The following is a 12,731-nucleotide window of genomic DNA, read 5'->3' on the forward strand; positions in this document are numbered from 1 at the left end:
GAATTACACTTTCTTGTCTTTTGCTGTCCCCGCTTATGCTAAAAAATCGATGCAGAATACAGTTTGTTTGATTTCCGTGCATTTACATTTACGATTGCAAAAAGCAACCGAAAGTGAAAGTTCATACATCAAGTTCCGCCTAAAAAACTAAACTGCAACAATTTTTAACCAGCCAATTTCATCGTCCCTTTCTGTACCAGTTACAACTGAACTAACATTGGCTTCACGAGAACAAGCTCACCTTGCTCCATTGTTTTGCGTCCGTTGAGAAATCATTTTGTTTCCGCTGAAGCAATAACTTTGTCGGCCATCTTAGTACAAACAATGTGATCACGTGACAGTAAGAAGGATGTGTTACTGGTGAAGGGGGAAATATATCGGGGCGCACGCACAAGGCAGCTCGCGCGTGTCTACTCTCTCTAGTAACAAAATGTTCTGTTTGCGTTTGGGAATGTTCATAACACTGATAATAACATGAAAGACGACCGTGCACATCAACAGTATACACTATTCAAATTTGACGTGTCTACAATTCAAACCTACGAGGCAAATTTTTACACGGGGACAAAGTAGCTCACTAAAATTGCAAAGGCAGAACAAACGTTGGACAAAGACAAGTGCAATCTTTCACGTTTAAATTAGAACTAGTTATCAGCTACATCCGTCTCCTGGTTTCAAATTTCATTTCATCAGTCCTTTTCATGCCTCGTGGCACATAGGGCCTTCACAGAGCTTTTCCACTCCTCTCGATTGGTTGCTGCTGTCCGCACCTCCTCCCACGACCTCCAACCTGCCTCTTGCCTTTCTTTCTCTACTGTACGTCTCCAAGTGGTTTTTGGTCTTCCCCTTCTCCTTTTTCCTTCTGGCGCCCAGCTCATAGCAACACTGCAATCATTATTACGATCTTTCCTTAGAAAATGACCAATCATTTTCCATCTACGAGACATCACTTCCGCACTCAGTGGCTTCATGCCTGCCCTTTCCAGTAGCTCTTTGGTGCTGACATGGTTTTACCATCGGATTCGGAGGATCCTTCGTAGGCACCTATTATGGGATACATTCACTGCTTTATCATCTCCTTTCTTCATCTTCCATGTGTCAGATCCACAGAGTAACACTGGCACTACTAGAGTTTTATACAGCCTCAGTTTTGTTTTCCTCAAGATGTTCTTAGAGATCCAGATCTTCTTAAGTTTGTTAAAGGCACCTCTGGCTTTTGATAACCTGTTCTTCAAGTCCTTCATACCATCACCCTCTCTACAAACTTTGGCCCCCAAGTACACGAACTCGTCGACATCCTCAATATCCTGTCCATTGATTATGGAAAAATCTACCAAATTTTATTTTAGTTCCAGATTGAACGAAGGCATGGCAGCATTTATACCCAGAGTACATTGCTAATTTCTAACAAAATAACAGTATAAACGACCCCATGACTAACAGTGAATCGCTCGGCTCAGTCCTCTCTCACAAGTACAGAAGTTTAGTCAAGGTATCCATAGGAGCAGGAACCTGAACAGAGTTACCATGCAGCACTACCAGTCTAGTGACCTCCGTCAACATGTCAAGGAAGTAATGACGATGATGATATCCCCTGATCACTTCCACCAAAGCCTATTGTAATAATAATTGTAGACAAAAGAATGAGGAGATATCACAACGGTCACTCAGATGGACGGGAGCTAGGTTGGCAAATCACGTTTTTAATAACATATCAGACTAAGAATTTGGGGTTAAGGAGGTGCAATAAAATCGGAAAACTCGTGGAATACACAGGCTTAACTCAGATCGAGTCAGCCTATTGTCATCAGTGCAGAAAAAGTTTTTTCTCGTCGCCTCGTTTGTGTATCAAAGTGTCTCGTCGCTTAAAGCAATCAAGTTCTACTTGACGAAACAGTATTTACGATAATTTCAAGCTCTCGTAGCTCTTTGAACTGGAGCTGGTGTCTAACAATAGAAGACCAGAACAAACTAACGAGGCATGAACCGGCCATAGCATTTGGGTTTAGGTCTTACACTTTCTTACCTGTATAAACCAAGTACCACGTGCTGGATCTCGATATGATACGTAACCCGGCGCAGTGGCAAAGGCCAAAACAAAGTCAGCTTCCGGTGAAAACACACTCCTTGGGAGGGTGGAGTCAGGACTGAATGCGGTATGAAATGGCTGAGTACTTGCCTCTGCATGAAACGTCGTTGCAACCACCTGTGAATTAATATCATTAGCAGATGAGGACATAGAACACGTATCAGTGTCAACTCGACATCCTCTGCAAGATTGGATGATAAATACTTTGGGCTTATGCCTAAGGGATGGACACTTTTTTCCTTGGTACTCGGACATCAAATTCTTCACGGTTGTCTCCCTTTCGTCGACGCCCAGGATACAATCACGATCTCCCTCATGCGACATGACGATGAACACGAACGCGTTATACGCGCTGTGGTTTACAGCTCCAAATTCCTGCGCCACTTTTTCCAACTTGTGACTGGTCAAATCCCTTCTGATGACAACTTTAAAGGAAAGAGCCTTGAAGAGATGTTTAAGGTTTTGCTCGTCTTCTCCGGCTCCTGGTCGATTCAGATCCTGGTTTTTGAAGTGTAAGTTGTTCACGATGATACATAATCCACGAGGACGCCGATTCATTTCATAACGATCTCTCTGAGTCATAGCTGAAAAAAGAAAGATACGAGTCATTTTGAACGAATTAGAATTTGCTACCTGAGAAGCCCATAGTCATTTCAAACCTAGAGCTCTTGTTTTAAATGGATTGATCTGCAGTGACCAGAAACGCGGAGCGTTTATCGTGGTATCATTTAAAATATTTTTCTCCCGTTTCTCGGGAACCAAGCCCATTTACTCCCTTACTGCAACCAACAGATTAATTTAACGGGTTTTCAAACCAGTTTATCTGATTTAAGTACATACTAAGACAGTGGATAACATTGAAGTTGCGCTCTGATTGGCTGCTCAAACTCCGAATATGCTTCGCTAGTCTCCGGGCGTGGAATTTGCGCCCGAAAATATTCTTATCCTAGCAGGAACATACGAGTATATATAAATCATCTTCTTTTCAGTTTGCTATTGTTATGCCTTTTAATGTCGGGGGAACTAGTTATCAAACACACGACACTCGGCGAAAGGCAACAAGAGTCTCAAACTATCTTTTTGTCCTTTCTTTAATCAATCGGTTCTCCAGTGCACAATTCTACCTACATTCAAGTTTACTTCATTCTGTGTAACTCTGGTTAAAGTCTGGTTAAAGTCACACCGACTCTCACTGAATATACTTCGGATTGACTCGTGCGATTAAACCGCTCATTTCAGCTACGGACTTTGTCTCTAAACTTCTGCACTATTTTCTCCCTACTCTGTACTTTCTGAGACTCTTTCTCTATTCTTTATTCTCTTCTCTGTGAGCTGTAAAAAACAAACTCATATATTCACTAATGATAGACATGGGTGGGCATGACAGCTGGCTGACCAAGGAAGATTAAACATCTTTTGTTAGAACAATTTCGCGTAACCTTCCAAATGATTCGATCAAATGAATCAACTGCGTTAATCAAAACAAGAACTTTCGTGTGGGTCCAAATCAAGGATAGTAGACAGACTCAACAGGTCCTCTTATGGAAGATAGACGGGACTGTCATGTTCAAAACTGATCGTAGTAGCTCAAACCTAAATGACTTCGGAAAGAACTAAAGACTAAATCAGACTGAACTGACTAACTATAATTTCACTGTTTTAGTATATGCTAAAACAACTTTTCGCGGCTCGGTAAAAATGGTCGTTAATAAACCCTAGTAACAGAGTTATTAGAATCAAAAGCAACTTATGCTCTCGCCCAATAAATTAAAGTTCCGTTGAGCGTGGTGATGAAGATTCTCGTCAATTCAAGTATTAGACAATGAACAGGTTCTAGTAACTGCCGCTTGAGGTAATTTCATGCCTGTGAATTTTAGACTGACAAATCAAGAATGTTAGAACCCATACCTGAAGTGATTGACGCCGAAGTCGGTGCCAAACCTAGAAAACAATCAATTTAGGGACCAGTCAGTATTGCCGTCTGGAGGGGATGGGAGGGGGGGAGGGGAGGGGGAGGGCTTTTTGATTTTGCTAATTGTAACATTTACCTGACCCCCCTAAGGCTCCGTAATATTCTTGTTATCCTCCCCTCCCTCATTGGCAGTTAATTGCCAGTCAATTCTCTATATTCCCTCCTCTATCCTCTGTTGGCGATAACTGATCCTCCTTCCGTTCGCACTGAAAACCGTGGACCCCCCAAATTTTTCTCTGTTACCCCTCCCCCCAGTGATATATATCTTACTAACCAAGCGCGAGGGCCGTACTGGGAGAATATCGGCCCGAGGTCTTGACAGTACGGACCGAGCGCAGCGAGGTCCGTACACAAAAAAGACCGAGGGCCGATATTCTTCCAGTACGGTCCCGAGCAAGCGTGGTTAATAAGAGATTTATTATACGACTGAAGTTCAAAGGGACACAAGTGCGGTATCATTCGGGACCATTCGGGACAGTGCCCGGTCCAATACTGAGAGAATATTGGACCGGCAATAGAGCATTTTGATAGGTTGATTTTAGTTGATTTTAGTTTTGGCCCTCTGACTGCTCGAGTCGTGTAATAAAATTAAATAATGACTGGTGCCCTGAAATCATCAAATTTAAGAAAACTTACAACTTGGAAAACTGAAATAACCCAATCAATTTGAAAAGAAAATTCTGTAACGAAATCTTACCTAAATGAACTTTAGATCTGAGTGTATAGCTCCGATATGGCACTTGAGTGCCGGATCGGTCCTTTCGTCTGTCCACCATCTGTTTGTTTACTAAAGTTAAGATCTCGAGTAAGTGGTACAGATGACGATATCCTCTTACGATCTCGTCCAGCGTCTATTAATGATAAAGTAGGTCTAATAAGTAAAAGCTATTCTCTTTCCTAAATCAGTGAACACTGAGGGGAAAAATTAAACTGACACTGCCGAGACTGGTTACACATCCCTAAACTGAACATCTTAATTTTGGTAAAGCGCTTTTCAATTGAGTTTCGGGAACCCAAACCCAAATTGATCCCAGCATAGTTAATAGAGGGGACCCTCTACTAACTATGATCTCAGCAATTAATCAGTACAAGGGAAGATTTTATGTGGAACAAATTAGAACTCAGAGGATAGTCAAGAATGCCGAATGCCGTTTAGAAAGTGGCACGAGTTTTCGTAGCTGACCCCATAACGAAATAACTCAAGATCAAACAGTCCAAGATTACTTTCGACATTCAATTGAATATTGATTTAAAGAAATAGACCATTACTAAAAGCTGCAATCCTTTTTTCAGCGTTACGACACAGGGTGAGCACATAACAGTTGTCCCCAATAAGAGCTACACATAGTGAGCCGGTTCAGGCCTCTTATCACTTAAGAAAATGCTTTGATCTTAGCAAGCGTATCAGTTACCTTCCTTCGAATAATTCTGATCTGGATGAAAAATGACTCTGGAACTCCATTGTTCTCGTCTGCTGGAGAGGTGGACTTCACACAGAGAAGCAAAAAGTCGGCCTCTTCGGGATAACTGTCTTTATTAAAAACTAGATCATTGGATAATGCAATTCAAGACTTTTTATTGGCTTAGCCATTATGGTATATCAGCCAATATACCATAATCTACAAATATGGTAAGCGTACGTGTCACCATAAAATTAAAAGGGAACTAAAAATTTAATAAAATTTTATAATTTAATTCAACGTTTTTAATAAAACAATTATTCCACTCGTGCTTGTTGGATATGAGATGATTATAGCCAACTCGGCGCTACGCGCCTCGTTGGCTATCTATCATCTCATATCCAACGCGCGCTCGTGGAATAATTGTTAATTAGCAATGAGAGAAGAGTAAGGTAACTTTTCGACGTCATTTTCTGCCGAGCTGCCATGGGCTTAGTCTGAACAAGGATCATTGATTATGAAGGATATCCCTGAAAATCGGTGAATAAAAAATAACTTGGGTTTAGCCTGTAGAGAGGGACACCTTGTTGCCGTATACTCCATCATAACATGTTCGAGGCACGCGTTCCTACCATCAGCACAATATATTTCATTGCACTGACCAGAAATGGTCATGACAACAACAGCAAACATGTCGAAGTGACTGTGATCTTTCTCAGCAAATTCCTGGGCTACTGCATACATCTCATCCCTGTTTAGACCTTTCCTGACTTCCAAGTGAAACGGACAAGTACTCGAATAGGTCGCTGAGCTTTTTCTCTTCCACCGTTAAATTTGGAACGTTGTTTATAAGAAGGCAAATCCCGCGTGGATTTAAAAAGCACATCATGTACTTTTCGAGCTATAAAGTTTCTGTTGAAAAACTATATATATTCACAGATGTCTTGAAAAGTACGAAGTCAACGGCAACTGGAACAAACCGGTGTAAAAACAAATATAGGTGGCCTTTCCTTTTTTTTTGGTTTGGTTTAGTGAGATTTATTAAGCTGTGATTCATTCTGAGCTATGAGATGAGTTTTCACAGGATGCGAAGCAATGCAATAAAAAGTGATATCACATGGCCACACGCAATCAATCAAAGAAGGTGGGAAATAGGGTAATGGGGGATGTGTCGCTGGACGTGGTCGCGTTTTCACAACTGTATCGACTATACGAGACAATTTGTTATCATCGTATTGCCAAAAGTGACTATAAATCGGGAAAAATTAAGGGGGTTCTGTGAAGTCAGCGACACATACCAAGAACAAATTGACCCAAATATTCTCCCAAGCCGGGTAATCTAATGCATTTTATATTATGTCCTCGTATGCAAGAAACTTAACTTTGTATAGCTGAGTTGGCTACTCAGGAAATCGTCTTGAATTTCATTTCATAAATGTTCCAAGCATGTAGGCCTTAACATATGTATACCTGAACTTCGGGAAATTTGCTTCTCTCTGAGCCAAGGTAAAATTGTACAAAGCACTGAAAGAGCAGAGCGACCGTGATAAGAAAAATTTCCATAGCACTAAGATATACTTAGGGCCGTTTAAATGAAGATGGGGGATCCCAGGTGGGTAAGGTAACCCGCCTGTCCATATAATTTCTTAATTTATTTTCATCATGTTCACATGATGGGCGGAGTAACCCGCCCAAACGAGTTGCCTGGTCTGTCTGGTAGGGTAATCCGGTCAGCCGAGGCCGCGATTTGCCATATAAATGACTCACTAACTTGCCCAATGGTGTATAGCAACGAGTAAACTATGTATAAGCTGTAGTTTATATGAGCAAACCTACGGCGATACAAGGCCATGAGTTTGGATAAAACTTCGAATTTATTGTAACGGATAGAGGAAATGAACAAAACCTCTCGTGTTTGCTCATGACGTAAGAACCAATCCATCGGCCACTTTGTCTCTCGTGACTGATCAAGGAAATCCACAATTGGTACATGCGCATTGAATTCCGGAGTACTCATGACCGTATCTAATTTTTTACGCGATCGGTCCCTACGACAAAAAGCCGCAACAACTAACGCAAGGCGCCAATGCTGAGGTCAGTTGATGCGCAATGATTTCTAGATAACAACCTGGAGCCAGATACATTAAATTAGTGGGGATTAGCGCGAGGAATAGGGAAAAAAGTGAAAAATCGTGGCGGCCCAAGTGGGTGCAACAAGGTCGAGCTGTGAAGGGGTTGAAAGCAGCCCACGTTCAAGCTAGCTCAGGCCATAACATCATCATGATCGTCATCATCATTTTCATCCCCATAATAATAATGATATCGGGAACAGGGCTTAAACTGAACTCTGAAGTCACGAAATGTCACGAATATTTTACAGTGTCAGCCATAAAGACAAGAGCTATGTATTGCGAGTCTTGCTCCTTAGACTACAAGTTCACAAGAACATGTCTTGATACGTGTCCCGCCTGGAGAGCCCAGGTTTGATCAAATCTGAGTTTGATTTCAGCTAAGCTATCGAAATACTCTATGCACATATGGAGACTGCCAAAGCCCCTTCTAATGTACTCAGCTTCGGTAACATGGCAGTCACGGCAGTCACACACACACACACACACACACACACACGCACGCACGCACGCACACACACACGCACACACATACGCACACACACACACACACACACACAGACACAGACACACACACATGTATATTACCATAACGTTCCACCCAGTCGATGTTGTCCTTCATTCCTAAAGAGCAAATTTGCAAAATAAGATCAGGTTATTATCTAGTTTGTTAATTATCAAAAGCTGTTTCACGGTGGGAACCCAGCAGTATCAGGCTATACGAAGATGTTCCACCAGCAAGTGGTTCTATTTGCAGAGTATAGAGGTTGATGAGAGCATGATAGTATTTTATGAGCCGATATATAACAAAAGCTGTAGTGTTTTACTGTGGGTATAATAGAGTGGCACCATTTTCCTTGAAAAGAGATCATGATAAAGCGTTTTTCTATAACGTCGTCATGGCGGCCACACTGATGTGCAAAATGGTGAAATGACTGACTTCCATGTTGGCGTAACAGATACTCAAGTGGCGGCCATATTGTTGCTACAATCGACCATTTGGTTTATCAAATCAATCCTGTGTCAGTCTTATGTTAGACTGTTGGGGTTAATTAGCTTAAGTCACTCGCACAAACGGAGGTACCAGGAGTCTAATCAGGAACTTTTATTTACTCTCTGAGTCTCAGTGTCTCTCTTAATCAGCCATAAATACATGCTCTTAAATATCTTATCGGTAGGCATGTCTGGGTTAAAGGGACGACAACTGAGCCTGGCAGAGAAAACATATCTTTAGAACTTTAACCCAAACAATTTCACAAGATCTTCAAAATGAAAAACAAAAACCGTTTTTGTATTAGTTGACAACCAATACAAAACTTCCCGTTGAGAGCTTTGAGCAAGGTCCAGGGCAAATCCAGACACGACTAGCGATGAGGATTAACCTACAAAAATAAAGCGCTACACATCACTCAAAAGGTAAAAATAAATGTGGGGTCCAGCAACACATGACAAACCATAGCTCACAAGACTCAAGATAATCGAACAGGCCTAAAAATTCCCAACAAGTTCCCGCAAGTTTATTACCAAAATAGTTTTAATAAGCACACCAGCGACTCCCGAAAGACCTGGCAGACTATAAACGAGCTAACTTCTCGAAAATCTGGGAAAACGCCAGTGGTGTCACTAAAAGTGAACGGATTAACGATAACTAATCCGTTGGAGCTATCAAACGAATTCAATAACCACTTTGCTAATATTGGTCCAAAACTTGCCAGTGAGATAAATTGTGATAGTGGTAGCTATCAAAGATATCTTACCGCAACAGATAAACGGTTTAAGCTCCAACCCACCAATCCAACTAAAGTATTTTCACTTTTAAATAAACTAGACAAGTCAAAGGCAACGGGCCTTGACAAAATATCTGCTAGGTTTATCAGGGAATGTGCTGATCTTATTTGTGTACCGATATGTGATATTTTCAATCAATCTATTAGCCAAGGGACGTTCCCAGACGACTGGAAATATGCAGGGTTACCCCTTTTTATAAACAGGGTGACCGCGGTGATGCTAAAAATTACCGCCCAATATCGGTGATTCCAATAATGGCGAAGGTGTTTGAAAGGATAGTTTATGAACAGTTATATGCCTATTTGGAAGAGCACGATATTCTATGTCAAAACCAATCAGGGCTTCGTGCTAATCATTCAACTGTAACAGCTTTGTTGGAAGCGACAGATTCTTGGGCGTATAATATTGATAACGAGAAAATCAATGGAGTCATTTTTCTAGATTTGAAAAAAGCTTTTGACACTGTTGATCATCAGGTCCTTCTATCGAAACTAAACTATTATGGTATACATGGAAAATCTTTCAGATGGTTTCAGTCATATTTGGAAAACCGAACACAAAAATGCTCTGTGAACGGGTCGCTATCCAGTAGCTACTCGTTGACTTGCGGTATCCCTCAAGGTACCATTCTCGGTCCATTATTGTTCTTATTATATATCAACGATCTTCCAAATTGCTTATCAAATCGTAAACCGAGAATGTACGCTGACGACACTCACCTCACATATGCGGGCAGCAAACTTGAGAATGTTCAGTTTTGTCTAAATGAAGACCTAGCAAACGTTTTCAACTGGCTACAAGCGAACAAACTCACATTGAACATGACCAGAACCGAATTCATGCTAAGAGGGTTGAAGCAGAGACTGAATACTCTCACAGCTTCACCAACAATTAGAATGAACAATACTCAAGTGAGCCAGGTTACAGCTACAAAATCGCTTGGTGTAACAATAGACGATAAACTCGATTGGCATAGTCACATCGAAAAATTAACGAAAAAGAACGCCTCTGGTATCGGGGCCCTAAAGCGAATTAGGCACTTGATCCCAGCATCAACCTTACATCTCATTTACCAAGCTTTAGTAAAACCTCACTTTGATTACTGTGACATTGTTTGGGGTAGCTGTGCATGGGAAAACGCTACGAGACAAACTGCTGAAATTGCTGAATAGAGCAGCCCGTGTGTTGACATTCTCTAACTATGATGCTGATGCAACAAAGCTACCCGAGTTTTTAAGGTGGAAAAATCTTGCACGCCAGCAGGAAATACATAAAGCCACCATGATGTTTAGATGTCTGCACGGGCTAGCTCCAGAGTACGTGTATTCAAAGTTTGCGTGGGGTGACTCTGCTTATGACCTCAGGGACTCTGAAAATAAGCTCAGTGTACCATTACCGCGTACTAATTATTACAGTAAAAGCTGCTTTAGCTACAATGGCGCCACATTATGGAACAAATGAATAAAGGCTGATAGTTTCTAAAGAAACTGTTTGGGGCTGCGTCGGTGGGGGTAACGAAATAATTTGAATATATCAACAATGTTGAAATGGTAAATTGGCCACCGTTACGATTATAAAAGCTGACGTTTCGAGCGTTAGCCCTTCGTCGGAGCTAACGCTCGAAACATCAGCTTTTATAATCGTAACGGTGGCCAACTTACCAATTCAACTTTGTTGATATATTCAAATTATTACATTATGGAACAGTCTACCATGCGATATATGGAACATAGAGTCTCTGGGGGTATTTAAACGTAAGATCAATGACATTCTTTAATGTGAAGGTGTAGTCTGATCGTCCGGGTGAGTGTAGTCCTGAGAAGGACTGTTGTCGGTGGCAGTGACTGACGTTTCGACAACCTGTGCGGAAGTCATCATCAGAGTCAAGTGAATGATTGTTGTCGGTAGAATGTTTTTATTCCAGTTCGTGTGAAATGATCGGTTGGTTTTGCCGTGATGTTATTGGCTGTAAGACTCAAGTGACGTAAGTCGGTCGTGATTGGTCTGTTTCGGTCTGTCGGTAAAGTTAGGTTGTTCTTTTTCGGTCGTTTGTGATGTTTATGTCGTGAATGAGTCGTTTGTATGGGGCGGGTAGTTGTTGACATCTGTTTAGGGGAGTCTGTTCTAAGTTAGTTAACCAGCTTTCCAGAGTCAGTCGTTGAAAATAGTCAGTGCTGTAGGTTAGGCATTGCGCAGAGTCCCAGTCAATGTTGTGGTTGGTAAGTCGATGGTGTTCAGCAATGTGATTGCTGACATCACCTTTCCTCGTCGCCCGTCTGTGTTCAGTCAGTCTTGTTGTGAGGTTTCTGCCAGTCTCACCGATGTAGGAGGCTTGGCAGTCGGAACAATTGATCTTATAAATCGTTCCCTGTCTGTTCCTCGGTTCGTCTTTGTCTTTAACGTTGGTTAGTAACTGACGTAGTGTGGTGATGGGTTTGTGGGCGACGCGGATATTGAAGGGTAGTAAGATGCGCGAGATGTTTTCAGACATGCCTTTTATGTACGGTATGGTTGCTGTAGTCGTAGGGGTTGCGGTGTCGTTTGTTTCGGTAGTGGTAGTGGGTCGGTGAGTGTTTCGTTCAAACCATTTACCGACATTCTTTAAGTCTAACGCTTAGTGTTATAGTACGCAGTTTGAATTTTAAATATCTTATCGTTTGTGATATGTATTTCTATGGGCTGATGAATTGATCGTGTTTAAATAAAGATTACATTATATTACAGTATTTAAATTTTCTCTTAATAACGTTATTGCTTAGTGTTTTGAAATTTACTATTTTAATTTTCTCATACAGTTTTTTTACTCACTATCAAGCGGGATAGAACCCTTTCACTGAAATGAAAACAATTTCATGAAAACAAAAACTCCTAGTAAAACAGAAAAATACTTACAAACATGTTTCAAGAGTGTTTTCAGTAACCTCTGTTCTTTTCAGAGTGGAAGTAGATATTCTGTTTCTTTTTGCATACCATTTTCTACATGCTGTTGCAGAATAATATATTTGTATTTGTAGAATATTTACACAGGGTAGCTCAGTTCAACATAGCCGGTTTAAATGGAATTTTAACACCCACCCATCCCAACTCTGGGGAAGACATCCACCACACAGTAATCTCGTGCGTGGGAAATTAACGTCTCCTACCCCTAACCCTGCAAGAGACGGGGCCTACGGTTTATTCGTCCTTATCCGAGAAGACTAGAATATCTATCCATTCCTTGATATTATAGAAAGGTAGCAAATACTCCTCAGTTATTTTAAGACCATGAGTATTGGTCCGGCAGGGGCTCGAACCCTCGACCTCCCGCACAACACAATCCGGCGCTCTAACCAATTGAGCTAACTGGAGGGCGG

The 12,731-nt window shown here is 41.4% G+C and overlaps 2 protein-coding genes across 2 annotated transcripts in view; both read right to left on the reverse strand.

Moving 5' to 3' along the window:
- LOC148718562 (uncharacterized) overlaps positions 1 to 860 on the reverse strand; it is a 12,189-nt gene extending 11,329 nt beyond the window's left edge. Inside the window, exon 1 of the mRNA XM_088741157.1 lies at positions 242 to 860. Coding sequence (XP_088597283.1) covers positions 242 to 251 — 10 coding nt within the window. The 5' untranslated portion in view covers positions 252 to 860. The remainder of the gene's footprint in view (positions 1 to 241) is intronic.
- LOC111318823 (caspase-3-like) overlaps positions 1 to 5,701 on the reverse strand; it is a 5,729-nt gene extending 28 nt beyond the window's left edge. The window contains exons 1-5 of the mRNA XM_088741158.1: positions 5,474 to 5,701; positions 4,759 to 4,912; positions 3,998 to 4,030; positions 2,027 to 2,673; positions 1 to 1,614 (exon numbers count right to left, since the gene is read on the reverse strand). The exon at positions 1 to 1,614 is cut by the window's left edge and continues 28 nt beyond it. Of these exons, the coding sequence (XP_088597284.1) occupies positions 1,468 to 1,614; positions 2,027 to 2,673; positions 3,998 to 4,030; positions 4,759 to 4,837 (906 nt within the window). The 5' untranslated portion in view covers positions 4,838 to 4,912; positions 5,474 to 5,701 and the 3' untranslated portion in view covers positions 1 to 1,467. The remainder of the gene's footprint in view (positions 1,615 to 2,026; positions 2,674 to 3,997; positions 4,031 to 4,758; positions 4,913 to 5,473) is intronic.
- Between the last annotated feature and the right edge of the window lie 7,030 nt (positions 5,702 to 12,731).

The sequence above is a fragment of the Stylophora pistillata genome, chromosome 12, assembly GCF_964205215.1.
Source record: "Stylophora pistillata chromosome 12, jaStyPist1.2, whole genome shotgun sequence".
In the NCBI taxonomy this organism is placed as follows: Eukaryota; Metazoa; Cnidaria; class Anthozoa; order Scleractinia; family Pocilloporidae; genus Stylophora; species Stylophora pistillata.